Below are 27,880 nucleotides of genomic sequence, written 5' to 3'. Positions count from 1 at the left end.
TTGAGACAGAGTCTCACTCTGTCACCCAGGCTGGAGTGCAGTGGTGCGATCTCCGCTCACTGCAAGCTCCACCTCCCAGGTTCACACCATTATCCTGCCCTCAGCCTCCCAAGTAGCTGGGACTACAGGCGCCCGCCACTGCGCCCGGCTAATTTTTTGTATTTTTAGTAGAGACGGGGTTTCACCTTGTTAGCCAGGATGATCTCGATCTCCTGACCTCGTGATCCGCCTGCCTCGGCCTCCCAGAGTGCTAGGATTACAGGCGTGAGCCACCGCGCCTGGCCTACCTTCTGACTATCTTGATCAGTATCTAGGTTAAAAGTAAGTTTGGAATAAAAGCAGCTACATGAAACATAGGATATTTTATAGCTTTATGCTAGTATGAGTAGAACTCATGTTACATGGATTATATGCACATGTTCAATAGGAATAACACTGCTGTATTTTAAGTTGAAAAACCTCTGACTGTGGTGTTCATTCTCACAGTTGGGATTTACTCTCTAGTTCTGGATAAGACAATCCTGATTTGTAACAGATATATTTCCAATTGTGTACAGTTACATGTAATTATAGCATAACCTGAGCTACCAAAAACGTATTCTGGCTTTCTAAGTAGCACAGGAATACACGTTAAATTTTATAGCCTTTATTTATTTATTTATTTTGAGATGGAGTTTTGCTCTTGTTGCCCAGGCTGGAGTGCAATGGTGCAATCTCCATTCACCACAACCTCCGCCTCCCAGGTTCAAGCAATTCACCTGCCTTGGCCTTCTGAATAGCTGGGATTTCAGACATGTGCCACCACACCTGGCTAATTTTGTATTTTTAGTAGACACGGGGTTTCTCCATGTTGGTCAGGCTGTCTCAAACTCCCGACCTCAGGTGATCCGCCCGCCTCTGCCTCCCAAAGTGCTGGGATTACAGGTGTAAACCACTGGGCCTGGCCAATTTAAATTTTTTTAATGGAAAACTTTCCGAAATATATTGTATTTTCCCCTACCTATTCAGAGCACGCCAAATATAATTTGACTTTCTTTAGTGATTCAGAGTTAATGTGGATATCAGTTATTTTGGTGGGCTAATGTTTAGGTTCAAAAATAGATGAAGAGGCCGGGCGCGGTGGCTCAAGCCTGTAATCCCAGCACTTTGGGAGGCCGAGACGGGCGGATCACGAGGTCAGGAGATCAAGACCATCCTGGCTAACACAGTGAAACCCCGTCTCTATTAAAAAATACAAAAAAACTAGCCGGGCGAGGTGGCGGACGCCTGTAGTCCCAGCTACTCGGGAGGCTGAGGCAGGAGAATGGTGTGAACCCGGGAGGCGGAGCTTGCAGTGAGCTGAGATCCGGCCACTGCACTCCAGCCTGGGTGACAGAGCAAGACTCCGTCTCAAATAAATAAGTACATAAAAAAAAAAAAAAAAAAAAATAGATGAAGAGACACAGGACTCAATGGTATTGACCTTGTAGTGGATATGAGACTTTCTTTCTTCAAAGAGTCTTTGATAGCAGATTTTGTTCATTTTCTAGAATTAATCAAAATAATAAAAAATGGGCCAGGAGTGGTGGCATGTGCCTTTAGTCCCAGCTACTCAGGAGGCTGAATTGGGAGGGTCACCTGAGACCAGGAGTTTGTGACCAGCCTGAGCAATGCAGCAAGATCCCATCTCTAAAAATAAATAAGTAAATAAGAAATACTTTATCAAAAATGGAAGCAGTCTTCTCCCAAGTGATTTTCTCCAGAAATATTCTTTACTCTTGGGATCAGTAGCTAGCATTCTTCAAAACAGTGTCTCTTTCATGGAGAGGCAGACAGGTATGTGAAAAAGCAAATTTAGCAGAGTGATAATTATATAATCTAACTGGTGGGTATATGGTGTTAACTGCAATCTTTGAACTTTTCTGTATAAAAATTTTCATGAGGCTGGGTGTGGTGGCTCACACCTGTAATCCCAGCACCTTGGGAGTCCGAGGAGGGTGGATCACCTGAGGTCGGGAGTTCAAGACCAGCCTGACCAACATGGTGAAACCCCGTTTCTACTAAAAAATACAAAAATTAGCCGGGCATGGTGGCAGGTGCCTGTAATTCCAGCTACTCAGGAGGCTGAGGCAGGAGAATAGCTTGAACCCTGAAGATGGAGGCTGCAGTGAGCCAAGATTGCACCATTGCACTCAAGCCTGGGTGACAGAGCAAGACTCTAATCCAAAAAAAAAAAAAAAAAAAATTCATGATAGAATGTTGGAAAAATGTAAAAGTAGAAAATTATCTCTAATTTCTATATCACTGATAAAGTGGCTACCTTTATCTACTTTTAATATAAAAGATACCAGTATTTTAGATAAATTTCTAATTTCATACTGTTCTAAATTAGAGTAGTAAGGCTATGTTTTATCTCAATTTCAGATTTGGTTTATATGCTTTAGTGCTGGTTTAAAAGGAAATTTCTAGTGCCCAGAACTAATTTAAAATGATTGAAACTAAATCTTTTCTAAAGTCTACTCAATACTGGACTTTTAGGAAGACCTTTGTACTCTTTCTTTTTTTTTTTTTTTTTTATTTATATCTTTAAGTTCTACGCGTACATGTGCATCAAAACGTGCAGGTTGTTATCATATGTATATCTTGTGCATGTTATTGGTGTGCTACACTATCAACTCGCCAGCACCCATGCAATTCGTCATTTTATCATCAGGTATTAACTCCCAGTGCAATCCTCCCCCTCACTCCTCCCCCATGATAGCGCCTGCCGATGTGTTGATTGTTCCCCTTCCGAGTCCAAGTGATGTCATTGTTCAGTTCCCCACACCTATTGAGTGAGAACATGGTGGTGGTTTGGTTTTCTGTTCTTGTGATAGTTTGTGGCTACAGAATGAATGGTTTCCAGTCTGCATCCATGGTCCTACAAAGGACCGCAAACTCATCCGTTTTTTTTATGGCCTGCATAATATTTCCATGGGTGTATATGTGCCCATTTTTCTTATGCAGTCTGTCACAGATGGACATTTGGGTTGATTTCCAAGTCCTTTGCTATTGTGAAATAGTGCGCACTAACCATACGGGTGCATATGTCTTTATAGGCAGCATGATTTATAATCCTTTGGGGTATATACCCAGTAGTGGGATGGCTGGGTCATATGGGTACTATCTATTTCTAGATCCTTGAGGAATAGCCATACTGTTTTCCATAATGGTTGCAACTAGTTTAACAATCCCCCAACAGTGTAATACTAGTTGTTTTCCTATTTCTCCACATCCTCGTCCCAGCCCCTGTTGTTTCCTGACTCTTTTAATGTTGCCCATTCCTAACTGGTGTTGAGATTGGTATTTCATTGTGGTTTTGATTTGCATCTCTCCCTGATGCCAGTATGTATGAGCCTTTTTTTCATGTGTCTGTTGGGCTGTATGATGTCTTCTTTTGAGAAATGTCTGTTTCATTATCCTTTGCCCACTTTTGGATTGGGTTGTTTTTTTCTTGTAAGATTTTGTTTGGAGTTCCTTTGTGGATTTCTGTGTATATTTAGCGCCTTTGTCCGAGTGAGTAATTGCAAAAATTTTTCTCCCATTTTCTGTAGGCTTGCCTGTTTCACCCTCTGATATGGTATGTCTTCTTTTCGCTGTCCGACAGCTCCTTTACGTTTAATTCAGCATCCCATTTGTCACCTCTCTCGGCTTCTCTGCTGCGTTCGCTTCTTCTGGCTCGTCTTTAGACATCAGTCTTGCCCATGCCTCACTCGCTCCTACGCAATCGCTACTACTAGGTCTCTCTCTTCTAGGGTTTTATATGGTATTTAGGTCTCAACATTTCAAGTCCTAATCCACCTTGAATTAATTTTCGTATAAGGAGTGAACGGAACGCGATCCCAGTTTCCAGCTTTCTACTTCATGACTGCCACTTTCCCAGCACCATTTATTTAAATAGGGAACTACCTTCTTCCCATTTCTTGTTCTGCTCTCACGCGCTTTTGTCAAAGATCAGATGGCTGTAGATGTGGGGCTCAGGTATTATTTTCTCGGGACTCTCTGTTCTGTTCCCATTGGTCTATATCCTCTGTTCTTGGTACCAGCTACATGCCGCTGTTTTCGGCTTACCTGTATGCCCTTGTAGTCATAGTTTGAAGTCAGCGTAGCGCGTCGATGCCTCCGCAGCTTTGGTTCTTATGACTTAGGCCTTCGTCTTGGCATCGCGAGCTTCTTTTTTGGTTCGCATCATGAACCTTAAATGCCGTTTTTCTCCCCAATTCCTGTGATAGAAACTCAATTGCGTATGCCATTGATGGGGATGGATTGATATTCTAATAAATAACCTTGGCGCAGTATGGCATTTTCTACTGCATCACTTCGATTCTTCTTATCTGTCTTGTCTTTTTTTTTTTTTTTTTTTTTCTTTTTTTTTGTCTTTTTTTTTTTTTTTTTTTTTTTTTTTTTTCTCAAATCCAAAAAGACGACGAGTCTCACTCTGTCGCCAGGCTGGAGTGCACGTGGCGTGACTCTCAGCTCACTGCAACTCCACCCTCTCAGGTTCCAAGCGACTTCTCATCCTGCCCCTCTAGCTCTAAAGTAGCGGCACTACAGCGTGTGGGCACCACACCACAGCTAATTTTTTGTATTGTTTGGTAGAAACAGGGTTTCACCATGTTGGCCAGGATGGTCTCGATCTCTTGACCTCATGGTCCACCTTCCTCAGCCTCCAAAATTGATGGGATTACAGGTGTGAGCCACCATGCCCAGCTTTCTGTTTTTGTTTTTTTCCATGATTACCCCAGAAGTCTTAGTAAATATATAAATTATGTGAATAATTCCAATTTTATTGAGAGTGAGTTAGCAGTATCCAGACATTTATTTTTTAAGTTTCCTTTCTCTTGAAACAAAAAAACCTTGATTTTTTTGAAAAACAAAATGAACACTGATTTGGTTTAGTCTTAATCCAAAATTAGTAAAGTATTAAACCATATTTTATGAATGTTCTTTTTTCCTATAGCTCTACAATTTGCGCATATGTTTGTATACATATATATGTATACACATGCATGTGTTATATATACACTTACATATTTATATTTTTTGTTTGTTTGTTTTTTTAAACAGTATTTGAAAGCTGTGATAACTCCGGAGTGTCTTCTGATATTAGATTATCGTAATTTAAACTTAGAGCAATGGCTGTTCCGGGAACTCCCTTCACAGTTGTCTGGAGAGGGTCAACTCGTTACATACCCTTTACCTTTTGAGTTTAGAGCTATAGAAGCACTCCTGCAATATTGGGTAAGTCTGTGTTTGTTTAGCTTTTTGGGTTTATTCTGATTTTGAAATGTCATTGAGTGGGAAGACAAGTTGGGGTATTGTTTCAATGGCATGTCCCCTGACCACATCCTGCCCCGGAAGAAGTCATCTCTAAGGCTCTTACATGGAGATATCACTTAATTCTTATACTTTATGACCCAATCAAATAGAACTAAAGACTCTAGGGGTTTAAGTGCATTCTATTTTGTTCTCTAAGACTGTGTATATTATGAAAATGCTTTACATGTGATACGTATTTTATTAAATCATTTCATCAAGTCATTTTTCGATTTGTTTGTATGGTCCTTTGTTTGAGTCAGGTAAATGATGCATCTTTGAGACCTTGATTGACATAGGAATCATGCCCAGTTCTTCCAGTGACTCCTCCTTTGAGAGTCCTTAGATGTCTGAGACTCCTGTCAGGCTCTGAACAAGGGTAGTTCTCTGCTTTCCTGACCCCACAAATCTTTCGTTATCTTTTCTTCCCCCGTTAGTCAGGATGGTACTGTTCAGGAACTGGCTACATGCAAGAGTTGGTGCTGGGAGCATACTAACCAGAGTGGGAGGAGGAGAAGAGGGTAGAGAGGACATGAGGTGCATTGGGTTGGGTGAACCTGGCACACTTCTCTTTTGTCTGCCTTGCTCTGAAAGAAGAGATGGCTACACTTCCTGCTCGGGGTAATGAGCACCAGCTAGCACCAGCCAGGGAGATGATAAGTAGTGGGAGCCCAGTTACCAAGCAGGGGGAAAGCAGAAGATAGAAAGATGTAAACAGTAGTAAGTGATGGGCTCCACAGGCTGGGTAAGCTTTCAGGAGCTCATGCTGTTAGGAGAAAGGCAAGGATCTCAAAGGGAGCAGGACGGGGAGGAGAGGGGCTGGGCTGGCATGGGTCTCCTGCCTAGAGATTGGCTGTGGGGAGAATAGAGAGGGAGTTCAGGATGTCTGCTGGGATACACATTCTTCTTCCTTTAAATGGGGTCCCAGGAAGATTCCCTTATGAAACAACACTACATAGAAGCAAGACCAGCTGCCACTCAAAAAGGATAAGTTTTTGAACAAGGGAAAGCTCCCCAGACCCACCTGAGGCACCAAGACATACCATGAGTAGATATGCCTCACAAATACCTATCTGTGACCCTCAGCAGCCTCCCCAACCACTACCTGAGTCCACACCTTGCTGAGCAGAGGGTTCGATACCTCTTAGATTAAAAAATGTGGTCTGCCTATTTGGGTGTCCAGCCTTCCCTCCCACCCAAGGACTTCTTAACCCAGAAGCAGTTCCTCTGGAGACGCACGAAATAGACAACATGTCAGGAGAGCACTGTGACTCTGGACTCGTTTCCAAATTAAAAAAATCTTAGTTTCACAGTAATTGTGCTTCTGAGATAAAGACTATATGCTGTAATTTACGTCATCAGTTTTACTGCCTGATTTAGTTAGTATATGCTATTTGCCAACTAGTATGGAAGTGTTTCAGTATTTTAAGAACTATATAGCAGGATTAGTGCATACCTGCTGAATATCAAACCATACTTGTGTCAACCTAAATAGTGTATTTTTGACTTTACTCTCATATGTTTATGTTTTAAAGCTCAAGTTTTTATTTTCAAAGAGCTTTGCAGGAATTTTGAACCATATTCTATATACAGAGAACACAGGTATTACTGAAAGCTTGTGTTTTAATAATAGAATAGCAGATTTTATTTTACTTAATCCCTCATTACTTCATAATGAGTGTCTATAGGAGAAAGACTCTTATGAGAGTTAGCTCCTTGTCAGCCAAATCTGTGCCTAATGATAACATCACACATGGTTCTTTGAACCCAGAAGATCTAGTTTTTGAATCATCTGGAACAGGCATTCTAGAATTGACTATGTTCTGAAATGTTACCAGCATTTCAAGCTACTACAGATTTCTGTATTTAATCAGAGGATTCGCTGATCCTGAATATTCTAAAAAGATTGTTTTAATTCTTATGAAAGGTCATGTTGTTATCTAGATCAACACCCTTCAGGGGAAACTTAGCATTTTGCAGCCACTGATCCTTGAGACCTTAGACGCTTTGGTGGACCCCAAACATTCTTCTGTAGACAGAAGCAAACTGCACATTTTACTACAGAATGGCAAAAGGTAAATATGGATGATGTATCACATTGGGAGTTGGAGACAAATATCTTAAAATCAATTATTAACATTGTGTTTCATAACTTTTTTGAAAGTATGAAAGTAACCTGGGTGGGAAGTTGAGCTAAAAGGAGCACACAATCTAATGTTTGTTGAAAAGATACTTTGCATGAAATGTTATGTAAGGCTCTTTTCCGTATGTGATCTCATCTCATCACCTAGTCAATAGTTGATGTTGTCCTCATTTTGAAGAGAGAAAACTGAGGTTTGAGTAACTTGCCTAAAATTATGTGGCTAGTAAATGGCAGATCTAAATCCAGATTCAAAGTCCATGTTGTTCTTTTTAAAATCATAATGCCTTTCAGAATTTAATAACAATATTTTATATGTATCATAAATAGAATGAACATGCTCTCAGGAGTTGTACTCCCGAAATCCCTTCAATAATTAATATTTAAAATTCTTGAGTCAGTAGTTTCTTGTCCAAAAATGTTGGAGTGTTTTTATCAGTTAAGAGTAACTAGTCTGTTCTATATTATCACTGCCACATTGATTAAGAATAAAACTAATTCCCAAACCAAAAATCTTAAATTCACAAGCAATTTATGTTTCTGAGATAAATAATGTATGAGGAAATTTATATCACTGATAATTTGACCAATTAATTTAGATTTGATTTGGGTTTTTTGTGGGTTTTTTTGAGACACGGTTTCACTCCGTTGCCCAGGCTGGAATGCAGTGGTGCAGTCTCAGCTTACTGCAGCCTTAACCTGCTGGGCTTCAGCAATCCTCCCACCTCCACCACCCAAGTAGCTGGGACTACAGGCACACGCCACCATGCCCAGCTAATTTTCTGAAATTTTTGGAAGACAAGATCTCACTGTGTTGTCCAGGAGGGTCTCAAACTCCTGAGCTCAAGCAGTCCTCCTGCCTTGACCTCCTAAAGTGCTAGGATTACAGGCATGACACCACTCCTGGCCAAATTGATTCTTAATTTGCCTGGTAAATACTCACCCTTTTTTTTTAATAAGTCATTGTTTAGCGTGAATGTATAAGATAATATATTTGATAAGATACTCTAAAACTATTATGAAATGTTTTATAAGTTTATTCTATTGATCATTTTTGTGTATCTATTCTTATAGTCTATCAGAGTTAGAAACAGATATTAAAATTTTCAAAGAGTCAATTTTGGAGATCTTGGATGAGGAAGAGTTGCTAGAAGAGCTCTGTCTATCAAAATGGAGCGACCCGCAAGTCTTGTAAGTATATAATTATACTTTGTTATTTATTTCCTTAGAGTAAATATTTTGCCTTTTCCACTTCAAGGTGACTTTTCATTACAGAATATAACATTTTTCTGGCCTAGAGAATATAGAGATTTTCATCCCCAGTTTCCAGATAGAGTATTTCCCCAGATAGAGTATCGTATCTAATTCAGTGTAATTATATGAGTATGCATACTGCATACCCAACACTGCTGACGTGCAGTGAATATAAACACACAGTTACCTTTATATTCAAGGGACTGACCACCAGATTGGCACATACATCTACCAAAATAACTTACCTAGGAAGCAAAGTGAGGGGGACATTTACATGGGGGAGGGAAAAAGTGGGGTAAATACATGAGTGCAGCATTAACATGAATTATGTAAGTTCAGTCTAATGAAAATGTTATAAACCTTTTGTCTTTTATGAATTTAGAAATTGTTTATGCTTCTTGTGCATTCCAGCTAAATGTTTACTTTTAAATACCCAAATATTTTGTTTTTGTCTTTCTAGAGCAATATCAGAAATTAATACATCTTTGTAATGAGTTTAGTTTCCTCAGTCTGTACAGATTTTCTTAAAGCACTTTGAAAAATTGGTTATTTATATCCTGATAAGGAAATAATAAGATAAAGGGGGCTATATAACATTTGGTAGATAGCAGATAGGTATGGTAGCAGAAACTCTTGTTTGCTTTGCTTAGGCCAGTCTTTCAGCCTGTCTCTAATATGCTTTATGAAACAAGTACCTCTTCAGAGTACTTAATTCCTCCTTATCCTTCTTGGTAGGGTAGGGGAGCAAAGTTATTATTGATATCATTCAAAAACATTTTCTTTATATGAAATCACATTATGGACACACCTCAAAAGGAACACACACCTCAAAAGGAAATGGTCTTGATATTTTTAGTTGTGGATTTTGTTTTACCCAACAGTGGTATTGGATTTGCACTATTCATCTGCATTCACATATCTGGATTTTCCTATTACTGGCAGCATGTATCCACATAAAAATCTCTTGGATTGGGGCCATGTAATATAGTGACACCAACTAGTCTACATAAGGATGGAACCTCTGTCCTCAATTTAATCTGTAAAGTGTTTAGGATCAGTTGACATAGCTACTTACAGATTGGCCACAACTATAGAAAAGACAAAGGCAGCCGGACCCTGTGGCTCATGCCTGTAATCCCAGCACTTTGGGAGGCTGAGGCGGGCAGATCACAAGGTCAGGAGTTCGAGACCAGCCTGTCCAGTATGGTGAAACCCTGTCTCTATTAAAAATACAAAAATTAGCCGGGCATGATGGCACGCGCCTGTAGTCCCAGCTACTGGGGAGGCTGAGGCAGAAGAATTGCTTGAACCCGGGAGGCAGAGGTTGCAGTGAGCCGAGATCACGCCACTGCATTCCAGCCTGGGAGCAGAGCGAAACTCCATCTCAAAAAAAAAAAAAAGGCAAGACAAAGGCTAGCTTGTCCACTGGTAGCTGAATGCTATATACTAATTTAGGAAGTTTTTGTTACTAAGTATATGATACATATGTTGGGGTATGTTAATTATTTTCTCTTTTAATTGAAGTGAAAAGAGCAGTGCTGGGATTGACCATGCAGAAGAGATGGAGTTGCTGTTGGAAAACTACTACCGATTGGCTGACGATCTCTCCAATGCAGCTCGGGAGCTGAGGGTGCTGATTGATGATTCACAAAGTATTATTTTCATCAATCTGGACAGGTAAGAAAGCATTATATAAAACAGTAAGTTTTTTTAATAAAATAATTATAAGATAAAGTTTTTAAGGAAGTATCATTTTGTGAGGAATTATGCCATCAACATCTTTACTACATTAAAGTCTTTTTTTTTTTTTTTTTTTTTGATGTGTAGGTTTCATCCATGTGGTCTGTAGTAGATTTGATGAATGTGCTCTATATAGTTAGTGGGTCCTTCTAATCTGAATAGGTGTTCTCCTCTCCAGCCACCGTAACGTGATGATGAGGTTGAATCTACAGCTGACCATGGGAACCTTCTCTCTTTCGCTCTTTGGACTAATGGGAGTTGCTTTTGGAATGAATTTGGAATCTTCCCTTGAAGAGGTGAGAATGTATTATTATTTCTAAAACTTGAGGGGTTTTGGCCGGGCGCGGTGACTCACGCCTGTAATCCCAGCACTTTGGGAGGCCAAGGCAGGCAGATCACTTTAGGTCAGGAGTTCGAGACTTTAGGTCAGGAGCCTGACCAACATGGTAAAACCCCATCTCTACTAAAAATACAAAAATTAGCTGGGCATGGTGCCGCACACCTGTAATCCCAGCCACTCAGGAGGCCGAGGCACAAGAATCGCTTGAATCAGGGAGACGGAGGTTGCAGTGAGCCAAGATTGCGCCACTGTACTGCATCCTTGGTGAAGAGCAAGACTCCATCTCAGCAACAACAAAAAAGGAGGCAGATTTCTGCTCAATAAGCGACATGCGTCTCCATCAGTGATAGCTGATGAGTTGTGTAACAGGCTGTCTTTGAAGAAGTGAGCTCTAATCACTGGAGCCAATGATAACCAACTAACAGCATCGCTGTGAATGGGATTCCTTCCTTGTGAGAGATTACATTTAAATTCTGTGATTGTGTACATCAGCTAAAAACAGTGTGCTGCAAAAGTATTACCATTCTGAAAATGGTGAGGAAGAATGTTATTCTAAGTCTGAGGTTCCCACACTTTCTTGGATCACGATGCCCTTAGTGTCTTAGTAATTTTTTCACAGTATCCGTAGACAAATTTCTTTTGTTATATTACAGATTCTTTTGTGTTATTTCCCTTGAAACTTTAAAATACTCTGAGGTGCTGTGGTGCCCAGGGCACATCAGCTCACAGTTTGAGAACTGTGGATATAAGCAAAGACCTTAAATTGCATGTCCTCTAGCATCATGACTATTAAGATGTGTATGCACGTAACAAAGGCTGGAAAGAAACACAAAGTAAAGCAGTACATTTGGCATATAGATGATTTTAAAATATTTAAAACCTTTTAAATCATGCTCTTCTCCTGATTTATTCTGTGGGTATCAAGGCACTTGTTTCTTAGTTCCTTTCTATGGGAAAGAGCTGTACAAATAACATAAGGCTTTCAAACTCTGGGACAATAACAGTTCAGGGAATCTTCTAAGGAACCTTACGTTTTGCGATTGAAATGAACTGTGTGTTCTCTTTTAGGACCACAGAATTTTTTGGCTGATTACAGGGATTATGTTCATGGGAAGTGGCCTCATCTGGAGGCGCCTGCTTTCATTCCTTGGACGACAGCTGGAAGCTCCATTGCCTCCTATGGTATGAAGGATATGGTTCACGGCAGTACTGCGGAAGGGTTATGGTCATGGGCCCTAAAGTCAGAGCGTCTGGGCTTAAGTTGTCACAGGCACTATGACCCTTGCAAGTTGCTTTCTCAAACCTCCCTCAGTTTCCTTATCTGTCTGTTAAGTCGGTATTACCTGCTTCATAGGGTTATGCGAAGAATTAATTGAGATAATATGTGTAAAGCACTTACTAGCACACTGCCTAACACAATAAATACGTTAGAAATATAATTTCTGTAGAACTCTCTGACAAACATACATTTAAACAGATGTTAGTAATTCTGGTGTAAGGTTCTGTCATAACCAAATGGAAATATAGGAAACATTTATAATGTTCTCATAAGAAAAGATAGAAAACTCACCTCCATTTTCTTTGTACTTGAAGACACCACTGGAATAAATACTTAAGACACTGATACTGCTTATAGTCCTTTCTTCATTGAGTAGTTACATAATATATCATTTTACTAGTGACTTTTAAAAAGATACTAAAATTGATATTTCTGCTTTATTTAGATGGCCTCTTTACCTAAAAAGAGTCTTCTGGCAGATAGAAGCATGGAATTGAAAAACAGCCTCAGGCTGGATGGACTTGGATCAGGAAGGAGCATCCTAACAAACCGTTAGGAACAGCCCCGTGGATACTGAAGTTTTTTTTATGGTAGTCACAGGAAACTTCTGATACTGTTTTTATTATTTTCTTGTATAGAGTCACACACTTGAAAAAAATTAATGTTTGAAAACAAAAATATTTTGGCAGTCACAATACCAGAACTGGATTGCATTTCCGGAATTCTGAGTTAAAGAAACAAAGTATTTGCTTTGTAAAAGGCCAAAATTCTATTTCCTACAAACTTTCAATGCTGTTTTTATAGATGTGGTAAGAGGCAACACAAGCACAGACAGTTGTATAGACTTTATTTAATTTATACATATCAAGAAAAGTGCAATTTCATGCTGAATGAAGCATAGGAACTTGACAAGCCCATAGGTAGCTATAGTCCTTAGTATAGGGAATTACGTTCATATGAATTTCCTGATTCTCAGGTGACTAAAAAACTAGCATTCTATTAACCTTACAACAAACTCTGGAAGTTTGAGCTTTAAAAACCAAACTTTGACATAACCTTATTTTCTTGTATTTGCCCCCTTTTTTAAATAAAAGGTGAATAAAAGAAATAATTTAATATCACCATCGTATGGATGCCTAATCAAGATTTCACGTTCTCAACCCCTGAGACTAGTTTTCTTTGCTCTCTGTAATTAGAGCCTTTGGAAGTAAAGTTGAAAGGAAGTATTTCCATTCTGTTACTGTTTTGTAGCACTTTGTCCATTTATTGATTTTTAAAGTAGATTTTTAGATATCACCCTTGCCCTGCCCCAAAAAGAAAAATGTGTATTGCCCTGCTAATCTATACGCCTACACCTCAGAAGCCGACAGATGAGCTTCCTAAAACATGAGGGTGACTAAATGTTAGAACTGTGGTATCTTCTCATTTCCACAGAGACGGGGGTTTAAAACAAATGGCTAATATTTGTAAGCCTGAAAGCTGCCATCCTCTTTAACATCCTACCTACCTTTTAAAATGTTTTCTGGAGGTTAAATAGTTATGTACTAGAACATTAGTTAAGCCTCCCAAAGTAGTGTGCATGGAAGATTCTACAGTGTCCAGCTCTTGCACTACAAATGTGATAACAAAAGAAATACACTTACCCTGATATTGAGGGTATATGATTACCCTAATGTGATGTCATATGAGGAAGTTTAAGAGTCCATTTTTCAGGTGGTTTGGTGATTGATAGGAATAAAAATGTTACTTCCATAGCTGATTTGGAAGAAAACAGATGAAGTACAAGTAAGGTTTCCCCAGTCCTGTGTGTGGTCATGGGAAGCCATCAGAGGGAAGCTGGAGAACAGAATGGCACAGAACAGGCTGGGCTAGACTTGAGCATGCAGTGGCCCCTGTGCACCAACCACACTGTGGGTCAGGAACATGCGTCATGGTGTGCTTGTTGGAGTGTGAACATATAGCACCCTCTAGCGTTATGAATCTCTTATAGCACCCTCTAGCGTTATGAATCTCTTAGGATTTTTAAGATTATATTTGATAATACTTAGATTTCACAGGGTACCCTTTTGGCACACTCAGAGCACACTGCTGCTATTTTAGGTCTTATCACTGTAAAATACATAATAAGTACTACTTAACTGTGACGTGAAGAATTGGAATCCCAGAGGGCAACATTTGATTTGACTAAGATCAGGCAAAAGATAGAATTTTGGTCATTTTTCCTTGCAGTTTTATTGACTTAGTTTATGAGCTTGGGTAAAATAATTTTTTGATGAATCGTGTCAATAAAAGGAAAAATAATGTAACTACCTCATAAGTCTGATAAAGGGAAGTTGCTAGTGGTTTATAGAATTCCTGAAGGTGGTTATATCAAGTATGATTTCCAAATGTCAACTAGTTCCACTTTTGTGATTGCAGGAGGCTTCTTATATTAAAGTTCTCATAAATAATAAATCAGCTTATGCCAAAAATATATGAAGTTCCTTGGTTTTAAATTTTGAACTAAAATGGACTGAGCACATTAATTACTATTTGAAAGTGGGTACCAAACACTGGGTTACATGAGTGAGCAAGCAATCAGATCACCTGTCGAGCATGTCGAGTACAGGGTGTGGTACCTCTTTGTCTTTGGAAGGCCCCTAAACAAATGTGGGCACAATAGGTGTCATTTGAGGATGCTCTTAACACTTTATTCTTCATGAACATAGACTGATAAGCAGCACTAACCAATTTTATATTAAAAAGCTGTTTATGGCCGGGCGCGGTGGCTCAAGCCTGTAATCCCAGCACTTTGGGAGGCCGAGAAGGGGGGCGGATCACCGGGTCCAGGAGATCGAGACCATCCTGTGCTAACACGGTGAAACCCGTCTCACTAAAAGATTACAAAAACTAGGCCAGGCGAACGTGGCGGCGCGCCTGTAGGTCCCAGCTACTCGGAGGCTGAGGCAGAGAGCAATGGCGTGAACCCGGAGGCGGAGCTTGCAAGTGAGCTGAGATCCGGCCACAGTACTGCCAGCCCGGGCGACGGCGAGAACTCCGCCTCAAAAAAAAAAAAAAAAAGCTGTTTATTTTGCTGAGTTATTCCAAGAGTTGTATACAGCTTTACTGTTTGGAACTGCAGTATTAAAGTTGCACTTTGGATTTAGGACTTACTCTCATTACTTTAGTAATACCTACAGAGGTGAGCTAATGGATGGTATACGGAGTAGGAACTGCAGAGACCCCAGTTTTGTCCCCACTCCATCTTCAAATAATTTTGGTCTCTTAGGTCTGTGATACAAAGGCATAAAACAATTCCTATCTTGAAGCCTTGAGAAAAGCTGTTACATACACAGATAGTAGGAAGACAGAAAATGCAAATATGTAAATGTCTTCTGATATCTTGAAATAAAGATAAATTTGAATTAAACTTGTGTTAAGTTCAGATTTCTGTTAATGAGAAAGTATAACCCTACAAGGTAAGGTCTTTACATTTTAGTTATTAAGCAGAATCAATGCTTAAAACTATAGTTAATACTTAGTGGAATGAAAATTTAATCCACATATCAGGATAATATGTGTCCTGCATATTAACAGACTGTCATGCATTAATTTTTTCCTGTATGCCAGGTTTTTTACATACCTGCCATATCAGTTGACCTTTTACAGTAGGAGTATAATTTACATTGTTTTTGACAGTGGGGTTAGCATGGTTAAATGTCCCATAAACTTGAAAGGAAACTTCCATTTTTGTGGGTCTTAACCTCCACCTGGTGCTTGCTATTGGGTGTATTCAGGCATTGAGAAAAATGTAAATCGTGAGGTAAATAATGGTCATGTTTAAGCACAGGCTTCATTTAGTGAAGCATAAAAACACTGACACTTTATATAAATGCATCTGTCTAATGAAAAGATCCAGTACTGAGAAAAACATCCCTTTACTGAAGTGTCGTGTTAAAGTCTGCTCTACCAAACTGCTCAACTCATAAGTGAATACAACTAAGTAATTTCTGGTCTCCTAAAAATAATCATCCTTTTAATTAAAAGTAACTCTTCAGATAGGTTGGGCTACCAATAATTGTACCTAAATGAAACCAAATGGTGCTTCCTTGTGCTTTTGCTGTGCAGTTACTATGCAGCCAGCACATGTACCTCTTAAAGAAAAATGAGGTCATCCTGAGAGTGACCCAGAGATGCTCTCTAGGGATGTGCCTGTTGATGTTCTTGTTACCTTCCCATTCTTCAGCTGGGTTCCTCTTCCTGTCCCCTTTTCACCAATCTCTACTCTGCCTTGACAGAAGCTGAGAGGAGACGGGCTCTTCTCATTTGTTATTTTCTCCTGCTTTTAGTATCATCTCACCAGTAGCAGAAGAAAGGTTCTTCCCAATTTAACACAAACTAGTTACTGTTTATAGATAATGCCCGCTAATATTTACTGAAACTGAAATCCTATGATACATTCCTTTCCCTTAAATGTGCCACACTGCAGGACTGGCAAATGAAATCCATCCTATTTAAACAGCCCAGGAACAAGTGAGGCCAACACCTGCTTTCCTCTCCAGCCCTTACAGTAGCCTGTGGCCCAGGCCACATCTTTTTCCTCTAGTTCTTTTGGCACAAGTTGTAATCTAATGCGACAAAGGTCTCTCATGAGATGGCTTAAAACAAAGCAGTGTCAGTAGGCTCTTTCTTTAGGTGTTAGACCAACCCATCCTACAAAAGCATTGGAGAGCACAGAAGGGTGTAATTCTTGGTTTTTGTATTTGTCCTTCACTATATAAATGCTGAAAAGGCATTAATCCTCATTAAGAAAGTATTATCGGCCGGGTCCTGTGGCTCATGCATGTAATCCCAGCACTTTGGGAGGTCAAGGTGGGCAGATCACCTGAGGTCAGGAGTTTGAGACCAGCTTGACCAACATGGTGAAACCCCGTCTCTAATAAAAATACAAAAATTAGCCGGGCGTAGTGTTTGCACCTGTAGTCCCAGCTGCTTGGGAGGCTGAGGCAGGAGAATCACTTGAACCTGGGAGGCGGAGGTTGCAGTGAGCTGAGATCGCATCACTGTACTCCACCCTGGGCAACACAGCAAGACTCCATCCCAAAAAAAAAAAAAAAAAAAAAAAAAAAAAAAAAAAAAGACTATCATCCTTAGCAAACTAACGCACGACACAGGAACAGAAATCCAAAATCCAAATACAGCATGTTCTCATAAGCGGGAGCTAAGTTATAAAAACTTTTGAGCACAAAGAAAACAACAGACACTGGGGTCTACTTGAGCGGGGAAGGGGGTAGGAGTAGGAGGAACAGAAAAGATAAACCTTCACATGTACCCCTGAACCTAAAATAAAAGTTAAAAAGGACTAAGTCACAAGTGATTTGGAATGTGGTTATCTCTCCCCCCCATACTTTTCTCTGTACTATTTTTCCTCCCTCAGTTTCTTTCTTTTTTTTTTCTGTATACTATGCTTTCTATTATACGTTGATTGGCATGGGCCACCAATCTGTTATTTTTAAGTTCAATTTTGTTTGTAACTTTTAAGTACAGGGGTACATGCGCAGGAAGTGCAGGTTTGTTACATACATAAAGGTGTGTCATAGGGGTTTGTTACACAGATTATTTCATCGCCCTAAGTATCCATTAGTTATTTTTCCTGATCTCTCCCTCCTCCCACCTTACATCCTCTCATAGGCCCCAGTGTTTGTTGTTTCCCTCTATGTGTTCACGTGTTCTCATTTAGCTCCCACTTACAAGTAAGAACATGCAGTATTTGGTTTTCTGTTCCTGCATTAGTTTATGAAGGTTAATGGCCTTCAGCTCCATCCATATCCCTGCAAAGGGCATGATCTTGCTCTTTTTTTATGGCTGCACAATTCTTTTTTTAAAAAAGGATGTTTTTAGGAGGAATTGTGTACAGAGATTGTTCTAACAGATAACCACAGAGGGACCCTTCCAGCCACTGGAAAGACATTCAAGAGGAAGAGGAAATAGGTGATACAGCAGGTCTGACTATAGGCAAAAAGTTAGGAAAGAAGAAAGGTTTAGATGCAAAGGGAGCGAGGAAATAAACTGTGGAAGGAGACATGAATGAGCAGTGTGTGTCTGATATTTCACATACTCCTGGTGCAGTCATATATTTACTATATCAGATTTCCAGAAAGTGTGGCTGTTGGTGTGTGTCCCTACTCCCAGGAGCCCCACATCTATCAGGATCTGCCACAGCTCGACTGGATGTGCCACTTTGTCCATCAAAATGCTCACCATGGATGTGATTCAGCATGAGAGAGGTGGGCAGAGTGGGGAAACGCAGTGAAATCTTCAATCTGAGCCAAAGCTATAGACGTGAAGTGCCCCAGAGAGTCGGGCTCCCAAAGAACTCCTTCCAGCAGCAATGACGACTTGATTCTGTAGGAGACAAATGACAGACAGAATTCATGGCTCATTCATAACATCTGTTGAGTTCCTACTGTAGTCCAGGCATCGTGCTATGCTCTAGAAATACAAAGATGAGTAAGACACTGGCCAGATCCCCTGCCCCTGGCTTAAACTCAAATGCCACTTTCCCTTCGTTTGCAGACCACTTTCTCACATCTATAGGTTCTGAAGATCACAGCTAAGGACGCTTACCCCAATCCCTATTTTGGCACATAAATCATAAAGGAGAAGTATGGCAGTGCATGCTTAGTTCTGGTACAATGTGGAAAACATATCTTGAATAATAAGGAGTTCCCCCAGAAACTGGCTTTGCCAATGTGTTTAGCGCACCTCCCACCTACCCTGCTGCTTAAAACATTTTAGGACCCATTTTTCAGAATTGCCTTCAAAACCTGCTACAAGTTTTTAAAACATTTTCTTCTTTTTTGAGACAAAGTTGTGCCCTGTCACCCAGGCTGGAGTGCAGAGACGCGATCTTGGCTCACTGCAACCTCTGCTTCCTAGGTTCAAGCGATTCTCATGTCTCAGCCTCCCGAGTAGTGGGGATTACAGGCATGTGCCACCACGTCTGGATAATTTTTGTATTTTTAGTAGAGACGAGGTCTCGCCATGTTGGCCAGGCTGGTCTCGAACTTCCGACCTCAAGTGATCCACCCGCCTTGGCTTCCCAAAGTGCTGAAGTTACACGTGTGAGCCACCATGCCTGGGTCTTTTAAACATTTTCAGTGGTGGCAAATCTTCATACTTCGAGGTTGGATTTGATTTGTGGAAACGGACAAAAGTTATTCTGAACCAAAGCTGGCACATGAGGTACGGGTGATCAAACCGGCTGACAGTATTTTGGTCAGAGCAGGGTATGACAGTTTCTTATTTAATTTTGAAAACTACTCATGAAATCCAGAAATAATAATCATAGCTAAAATTTGTTAAGGTGTTACCATGGGTCAAACACTATGCTTAGCCCTGTGCTTATCTTATCCCTTAATACCCCAGTGTCAATCAACAGGGAAAATCTACACTTAAGAAAATGGAATCAAACGGTAATTTAGTCTCCCTCTCTTTCCCAATTTATGGAATTACACATTTACTAAATTTGCCTGGCCTTCGGCTTCTCTCTGTTTTGTCAGAGTCTAGTCATTTTTCCAGATGCAGCTCCGGGCCCATAATCTCTGCAGGTCCTTCCCTGACTCCACCAGCAGAGACTTCCGCTGCAGTTGCTGTCTGACCTCCTTTGGCTCGTGGTCATCATATACCAACCTGGATGGTCTCGTGGGCCTGTTGTATTTTCCCACCTAGACTACAAGCACGTGGGGCTGGGACCGTGTCTCAGATTTATTTGTCTATCTCACAGGTGCTTGATACAACACTACTCACTACACACTCAGTTACCGCTTTGCTGAGGCTCCTGAGCTGATGGAACGCAGCCCTGTGAGAAGTTTCAGAACTGAATCCTAATTCTAGTTTGTTACGACTAATTTCGTTACTGAATGCTCTTATGCCACAGAAAGGAAGGAGTCTTCAGAACATAACTTGTACCCAAATCTTAGAAAAAGGCCACTCTGCTCATCCTCTGATTGTCAATGCCCATTTTTGAAACACAACATCTAATTTATCTTTACGCCCAGAGTGCTCAAAAATGCCCCCAAGCTCAGGTATGTGCTGGAAAAGTGAAGTAATTTTAACACCAACCCAGGTGAACAATAATTAGGAAGGTGCATTTGCATAGTTTTACAAACAGGAATAAAATATAAATTACTTTTAGATAATCGGTATATACCACTACTCTCAATTGATGTAAGTTATAGTTGATATATGTATAGTTTATATTATAATACATGGGTTCTTGATAATGCCTAATTTTTGAAATGAATAAAATTTTAAATATAAGCCAAGCTTGTGATATAAAGGCTTCCTGTGATCAGACCTTCTGAGAATCTTCCCAAAAAGTTAATAACCATCTTTCTGTTGTGTGGTTAAATCCTACATTTTTAGACCTGCCTGTAAATGGGTCACTTAAATTATTGGCCACTAGAGGGCAGTTTCACCACAATTTTTTCTAATCCTCTTCCTTCTCCCACCTTCCAGGTCCACAGCACTTACCAAGTCTTACAGACATAGTTTTATATATACAAATCTATGAAGGCTTCCACAGCCCTTCAACCCACTGTTAAGACTTATTCTTCATGCTACTCATTAGCATTTAATCCTATACTAATTTGCATTTTATTTGACTTTCCATGTATATAAATCTTATTTTCAAGAACAGGGACTTTGCCTTCTCTGTTTTTATCTCTTATAGCCTAGCACAGTTCTATACAGTGTCATAACCTAAAATAAATGGATGAATGCAATCGGTGGTTTAGAGGTGTATTTTAAGGTTAAACTTTTGTTTTCTTTTTTTTTTTGAGACGGAGTCTCGCTCTGTTGCCCAGGCTGGAGTGCAGTGGCGCGATCTCAGCTCACTGCAAGTTCGGCCTCCCAGGTTCACACCATTCTCCTGCCTCAGCCTCCGGAGTAGCTGGGACTACAAGCGCCTGCCACCACGCCCGGCTAACTTTTTTGTATTTTTAGTAGAAACGGGGTTTCACCGTGTTTGCAAGGATGGTCTCAATCTCCTAATCTCGTGATCTGCCCGCCTTGGCCTCCCAAAGTGTTGGGATTACAGGCGTGAGAAAACCGCACCCAGCCCTTTTCTTTTCTTTTCTTTTCTTTTTTTTTTGAGACAAAGTCTTGCTCCCTCGCCTAGGCTGGAGTGCAGTGGCACCATCTCAACTCACTGCAACCTCCGCCTCCCAGGTTCAAGCGATTCTCCTGCCTCAGTCTCCCGAATAGCTGAGACTATAGGCATGCGCCACCACACCCGGCTATTTGTTGTATTTTTAGTCGAAACGAGATTTCACCATGTTAGCCAGGCTGGTCTGGAACTCCTGACCTCAGGTGATTCACCCACCCCGGCCTCCCAAAGTGCTGGGATTACAGGTGTGAGCCACCGCGCCCAGCCAAGGTTAAACTTTTTAATCTGCCATACCGAAATTTAAAATGTGTACACTTTTAGATCTAGCAATCCTACTTTTAAGATTCTACCTGTGGGGTATTTGCTCAATTATAAAAAGCTACAGATAGGTACAACAATGCTCACTATGCCATTGTCCGTAATAGCCAAAAAAATGGGGGCCAAGGTGGGTGGATCACTTGAGTCCAGGAGTTCAAGACCAGCCTGAGCAACATGGTAAAACTCTGTCTCCTAAAAACACAAAAACTAGCGTGGAATGGTGTCACACACCTGTGGTCTCAGCTACTCAGAAGGCTGAGGTTGGAGGATCACTTGAGTCCAGGAGACAGAGGTTGCAGTGAGCCAAGACCATGCCACTGCACTCCAGCTTGGGTGACAAGAGCCAGACCCTGACTTAAAAAAAAAAAAAAAGTCATTGAAAAACTCTGGGCCGGGTGCGGTGGCGCATGCTTATAATCCCAGCACTTTGGAAGGCAGAGGCAGGCAGATCACTTGAGGCCAGGAGTTTCAGACCAGCCTGGACAATATGGCAAAACCCTATCTCTACAAAATAAAAAAAAAAAAAAAAAAGCTGGGGCTGGTGGTGGGCAACTGTAATCCCAGCTACTTGGGAGCCTGAGGCAGGAAAATCACTTGAACCTGGGAGGTGGAGGTTGCAGTGAGCCGAATTTGCACCCCTGCACTCCAGCCTGGGCAACAGAGCAAGCTTCTGTATAAAAAATAATAAATAAATAAGTAAATAACTCTGAAAGTCTGGAAGAAAATAGCAAAATATTAACAATGGTTATCTTCTAGGGCAAGGGCCAGCAAACAATTTTGGGGAACAGGCCAGATAATAAATACTTTAGGCTTTGTGAGGCATCAGTCTCCAAAGCAACCCCTCAGGCCACTGCAGCGCGACAGCAGCCATGGGCAGTCCAAGGCAGATGAGCCCAGCTGTGTTCCACTACAGCTGTGTGGGCACTGCAACTTCAATGTCATTTAAACTTCATATGTTACAAAACATTCTGTTTTGATTTCTTTTCAACCATTTCAACATGAGCTGACATTTTTAGTTTATGGCTCTACAAAATTAGATGGCAGACGAGTTGGCCCCAAACCCTGCTGTAGAGGATAAAACAGGAAGAGTAAAAAGGGAAACTTTCCACCAAGGAAGTGATGGGATTATATGTGAATGTTACTTTCTTTTTGTGCATTCTTCTCCTTTTCAAATAAAAATAAAATCTGAAATAAACCTAGAAGTGAGACCACCAAATCCCACCCTTAGTACTAAAATAAACGTCAATGAAATGAAGTCCTGGGGCTCACCTTTGCCTTGGACCTCACGGTGATCAGGGAGCTCCCAAACCTTGAGCTGGCCTGCAAAACATGCTGTCTGTTAATGGACTTTGGAGAACACAGCACAATACTTTATCTGTTTAAAATAAGCCAAGGGGCATTGTTTTGGTAATTTTTCTTTCTTCAGTCTTTCAAGGGATACTTACTTCAGGAGAAATCAATACATATTGGGCCTGAAGAAAAAAATTGAGAAGAGAGACAATGTTATTACTGTTTGTGTGCTTTTCTAAAATCAATTTTAATTATACCCTTATACCCCCCTTTCCCCTTTTTTTTTTTTTTTTTTTTTTTTGAGACAGAGTCTCACTCTGTAGCCCAGGCTGGAGTACAGTGGCGCGATTTCAGCTCACTGCAACCTCTGCCTCCCAGGTTCAAGCAAGTCTCCCGCCTCAGCCTCCTGAGTAGATGGAATTACAGGCGTGTACCACCACGCCTGGCTAATTTTTTTGTATTTTTAGTAGAAGGGGGTTTCGCCATGCTGGCCAGGCTGGTCTCGAACTCCTGACCTCAGGTGATCTGCCTACCTCGACCTCCCAAAGTGCTGGGATTACAGGCATGAGCCACCACGCCCGGCCTCATTTCTACATTTCTTGATTAGCCTTACAAATGTGCATGCCCTTTGACCCCAGAAATTCTACTTATAGAAATACAGGTCAGACAATTAACCAGATGTAGAAAAATGTTTATGTGACTATTTACCATATTATTTAAAACAGTGAAAATTGGAAATGGCACAAATGACTAATAGTTACTTAAATAATGGGTAAATTATTTTATCTGTAGATAAAATACTCATCAGTTGGTAAATATCGTATTATATAAGAATATCAGATAACATAAGAAAATGTTGTTGGCATATTGGTAGGTAAAAAAAAAAAAAAAAATCAAGTTAAGGCCAGGCGCAGTGGCTCATGCCTATAATCCCAGCACTTTGGGAGGACGAGGCAGGCGGATCACTGGAGGTCAGGAGTTCAAGACCAGCCTGGCCAATATGGTGAAACCCCGTCTCTACTAAAATACAAAATTAGCTGGGCATGGTGGTGTGCGCCTGTAGTCCCAGCTACTCAGGAAGCTGAGGCAGGAGAATCGTTTGAACCTGGGAGGAGGAGGTTGTACTGAGCCGAGATCATGCCACTGCACTCCAGCCTGGATGACAGAGTGAGACTCCATTAAAAAAAAAAAAAAGTTACAAAATTATGCACAAATTATGCACAATAGGATCACAATTGTCAACCAAAATATGCACACACATAGTGTAATACTTACGGGTAGGCTTTAGAATCAGATCTTGGTACAAATTCCTGTTGTGCCACGTCCTTCCTAGTAGTGTAACCTTGAATAAACTTCCTCTCTGATCTTTAATTTTTTTGTTTTAAGACAGGGTCTCCCTATGTTGCCCAAGCTGGTCCTGAACTCCTGGGCTCAAGGGATCCTCCTGCCTCAGCCTCCCAAAGTGCTGGGATTACAGGTGTAAGCCACCACACTCAGCTAAGATCTTTAATTGTTTTAATCTGTAAATTGGCATAATATTAATTTCATAACTTTTATGTGGATTAAATGATACACAGTTCTTAGCATATGCATACTAAATACACAATAAATGGTAGTAATTAAAGTCATAGGAAAAATACTAGCAGGATCCGCTCTAAAGGTAAATAGGTATTAGCTCTGCAGAGTGGAATTTTAGGTAGATAATTTTTAATTCTCTTCTTTGTACATTTTGTATTTTCTAAAATTTTCATAGTAAACTTTCACTAATTTTGCAATTTAAAAAATAATTTAAAAATTTTTTAAATAGGTGGGGTGTGGCGGCTCATACCTGTAATCCCAGCACTTTGGGCTGTAATCGCCGCCTGGCCAACATGGTGAAACCCTGTCTCTACTAAAAACACAAAAAATTAGCCGGGCGTGGTGGCGCATGCCTGTAGCCCCAGCTATTTGGGAGGCTGAAGCAGGAGAATGGCTTGAACCTGGGAGGAGGTTGAAGTGAGCCGAGACCCTGCCACTGCACTTTAGCCTAAGTGACAGAGCCAGACTCTATCTCAAAAAAAAAAAAATTTAAATAATGGCCAAATGTTTTAGGCTCAGGAAATGTAACTTAAGGAAACTCACCCAAAACAGGAATAAACAAAGAAATGAAACAAAAAGCAAAAGACAGGCCGTTTTAATGAAACTCCAGTGGCTGGCCGGGCATGGTGGCTCATGCCTGTAATCCCAGCACTTTGAGAGGCCAGGTGGAAGGACTGCTTGAGCCCAAGAGTTCAGTACCAGCCTGGGCAACATAGTGAGGCTCCATCTCTACAAAAAATAAAAAGATTAGCTGGGTGTGGTGGCACATACCTGTAGTCCTAGCTACTCAGGAGGCTGAGACAAGAGAATCACCTGAGCCCAGGAGTTTGAGGCTGCAGTGAGCCATGATCACACCACGGCACTCCAGCCTGGGCAGTGGAACAGGAACCCGTCTCTATTTTAAAAAGAGAAACTCCATTGGCCATGGCCTGTTTTCTTTCTTCTATGCTGTGAGTGCCTAACCAAGCAGTGGGAGGCTGTGTGACCAGGAACCTACATAACACCAAGTCCGGTGGGACTTTAGCTCTGGGCACAAATGTTGCAGAACTGTAAGAACTGCAGGCAGCTGGGGCCCACAAAACATGGGCAGATGATGATGGTGTCCTGACCCCAGAATGTATGAATTCAGGTAAGCATTTTATAGTGGACATGAGTTAACAAGGAATCAGTGATTAGTGATCCTTTCCCAGTAAGGTATAGAATTTTATAGAACACTTTACCTTTTCTTCTGGACATGGAGTTATCCATGATTTGCATTTGCCAGTCATGTCACCAAGGGTGGTCTCTTTGCCATTATATACATAAACTCGGCCATCTTCTCCCCCAATCAGCCCAGAGGTTACATCTGCTATCCTCAGGGGTGCCGCCATGATGATTTCATCTGTAAACAATAAAAACCGACAGAAGGAAGTATTTGACTCCTCACTGTCATATTTTCCTTGTTCTGCTACTGGATCCTAACCCAGCCTCCTGCAAACAATATTCGTGTCTCCTTTAGCCTGCCGTGATTTCACCCTGGCAAAGGCAAAGGCTTTTGTTTCCTACGTCATTCATCAATAGCAATTACCACAGGTGATTCTCATATTACCACCTTCCAGAAGTGCAACTCCCTCTCTGGTCTTGCCTGATTCAAGATCTATCTAAACATCCTTGGGCCACGGGGCTGTCAATTATAAGGGCAGAGCCCAGATGATCCAATTAGGAAATCCACCCACTGGGCAAAAGGGACTCAATTCTTGTCAAAGGGTCCTGTTCCTTTCTTACCTATGCCATCATCATCCAGGTCACTCAAGTGCAGAACGCCACCAAATCGGGAGAAGCGGCGGTCTCCGCTGAAGGTGCTGAGCAGTGGAGGCTGCAGGTCGGATGTGAGCGCGTACATCCGAGTGGCTCCGCCTTGGTGCAGGGTCATGGTCAGGAATGCCATCTTAGACACATCATCTGAAATGAACCACAGTTCCTGCTGGCCTCACAAAAATGAAGGCATTACAGAACACGGAATAGCATCCCATTCTCAAGTGACGCTGATCACTCGGGATCCTACAGGACGGTTGGTTTCAGGGCTGGTCAACTCCGGCAGAGAGAGAGGTACAACCAGCTTGGGCACCAAGGCACAAACACCAGAGAGATTCAGTGATTTCCCTCCAGGCAGGTATTCTTTTTTCTGGTCATATCCCCATAATACAGTCTCCACACAACCAACTTTTTATTTTCTCACATCACAAACTGCCTACGTCACCCCCAGGACTGACACATCCAAACACAAGTGAACTCTGGATGGAGTCCAAACTCTTCATAAGGCCTTACAGAATCTGACTCCCACTTGGGTCTCTAGCGCCATTAACCCTTTCACCTACACTTCATCATTATGAACTTAAACCACAGCCCAATCTATGTGTTAAATTTCAGCCTTTGGACATGATATGCTCTCTGCCTGGAATAGAGGCATACACTCCCGTGCTCCCCGTCCACATCCCTCTGCTGGCTACTCCTGCTCACCCTGCAGAATTTGGCTCAGGTGTCCTCTCCTCTGGGAAGCCTTTTCTAACCTCCCTGGTCTAGAGCAGAGGGCGCTTCCATGTGCTCCCATACATAACACCGAGTCCAGTGGGACTTTAGCTCTGGGCACAAACGCAGCAGAACTACAAGAACTGCAGACAGCTGGGGCCCACAAAACACGGTCAAGTGATTGTGTCCCGACCCCAGGTCCTCTGAGTTCAGGTAAGCATTTTACAGTGGACATGAGCTGGCCCAGTGCCTTCCGAATACCCATGGCAGGGCAGCATCGCTCTGCATTCACTCCTGTGTCTCCTGCATCAGGCGTCCATTCCACAAGCAATAGGGTCATGTCTCTGTCTCTCTGTCCACTGTAACTAGCATGGTGCTTGGTTCTGTACAAGTATTTAATAAAGTGTTTTTTGAATTAATGAATTTTGAACAAACTCAAAGCTAGTTGTTGGAATTTCGCCGCAAACTTTGTTATTTGGAACAGAGCTTTGATTTCAGAAATATAAATGGCACCTGTGGGTTGGCGGGGCTGGTGGCCCTCTGAGAAGTTTGCCGTACGCTGGCAAAGTGTCAGTGCGTGGATATGATCTCACGTCAGCGTCCACTGAGTTTTGTGTGTAAAACTGAGCTAATTTGACCTGGTTTTTCGGACAAACTTGTGCCTTGTTTACGGGAAACTGTCCACTAGAAGCCACTGAGGGCCCAAAGCAGAGTCAGCAACAACAGTCAGAAATAACAGCTAGAAAACAGTAGGAAATAAGAAACAGTGTTTTAAAAGCTCAGCAATCTGGAGCTTTCCGATGTAGGGTAAACAACCTGACCTAACACAATGTCTCCTAAGAAAACAATGTGCCAACAAAGTACAATAGCTAATATTCAGAGTGAAAGCCCAAAATATCAAGAAAAGTTGAAATGAGAGAAAATCTTCATTCTTTTTTTTTATTTTTTTTT

General features: G+C 41.3%; 2 protein-coding genes across 2 annotated transcripts in view; one reads left to right on the top strand and one right to left on the bottom strand.

Moving 5' to 3' along the window:
- MRS2 (magnesium transporter MRS2) overlaps positions 1-14,560 on the top strand; it is a 21,411-nt gene extending 6,851 nt beyond the window's left edge. The window contains exons 5-11 of the mRNA XM_017878553.1: positions 5,086-5,259; positions 7,279-7,409; positions 8,549-8,665; positions 10,253-10,405; positions 10,647-10,764; positions 11,877-11,990; positions 12,533-14,560. Coding sequence (XP_017734042.1) covers positions 5,086-5,259; positions 7,279-7,409; positions 8,549-8,665; positions 10,253-10,405; positions 10,647-10,764; positions 11,877-11,990; positions 12,533-12,643 — 918 coding nt within the window. The 3' untranslated portion in view covers positions 12,644-14,560. The remainder of the gene's footprint in view (positions 1-5,085; positions 5,260-7,278; positions 7,410-8,548; positions 8,666-10,252; positions 10,406-10,646; positions 10,765-11,876; positions 11,991-12,532) is intronic.
- Positions 14,561-15,142: 582 nt separating this feature from the next.
- Positions 15,143-27,880, bottom strand: part of GPLD1 (glycosylphosphatidylinositol specific phospholipase D1) — a 65,815-nt gene continuing 53,077 nt past the window's right edge. Inside the window, exons 21-25 of the mRNA XM_017878552.1 lie at positions 26,186-26,362; positions 25,642-25,802; positions 22,999-23,025; positions 22,823-22,873; positions 15,143-18,471 (exon numbers count right to left, since the gene is read on the bottom strand). Coding sequence (XP_017734041.1) covers positions 18,385-18,471; positions 22,823-22,873; positions 22,999-23,025; positions 25,642-25,802; positions 26,186-26,362 — 503 coding nt within the window. The 3' untranslated portion in view covers positions 15,143-18,384. The remainder of the gene's footprint in view (positions 18,472-22,822; positions 22,874-22,998; positions 23,026-25,641; positions 25,803-26,185; positions 26,363-27,880) is intronic.

Source organism: Rhinopithecus bieti, unplaced genomic scaffold (assembly GCF_001698545.2).
Source record: "Rhinopithecus bieti isolate Rb0 unplaced genomic scaffold, ASM169854v2 scaffold_11110, whole genome shotgun sequence".
NCBI classification, from domain to species: Eukaryota; Metazoa; Chordata; class Mammalia; order Primates; family Cercopithecidae; genus Rhinopithecus; species Rhinopithecus bieti.
This window is presented reverse-complemented; position numbering and strand designations above follow the sequence as displayed.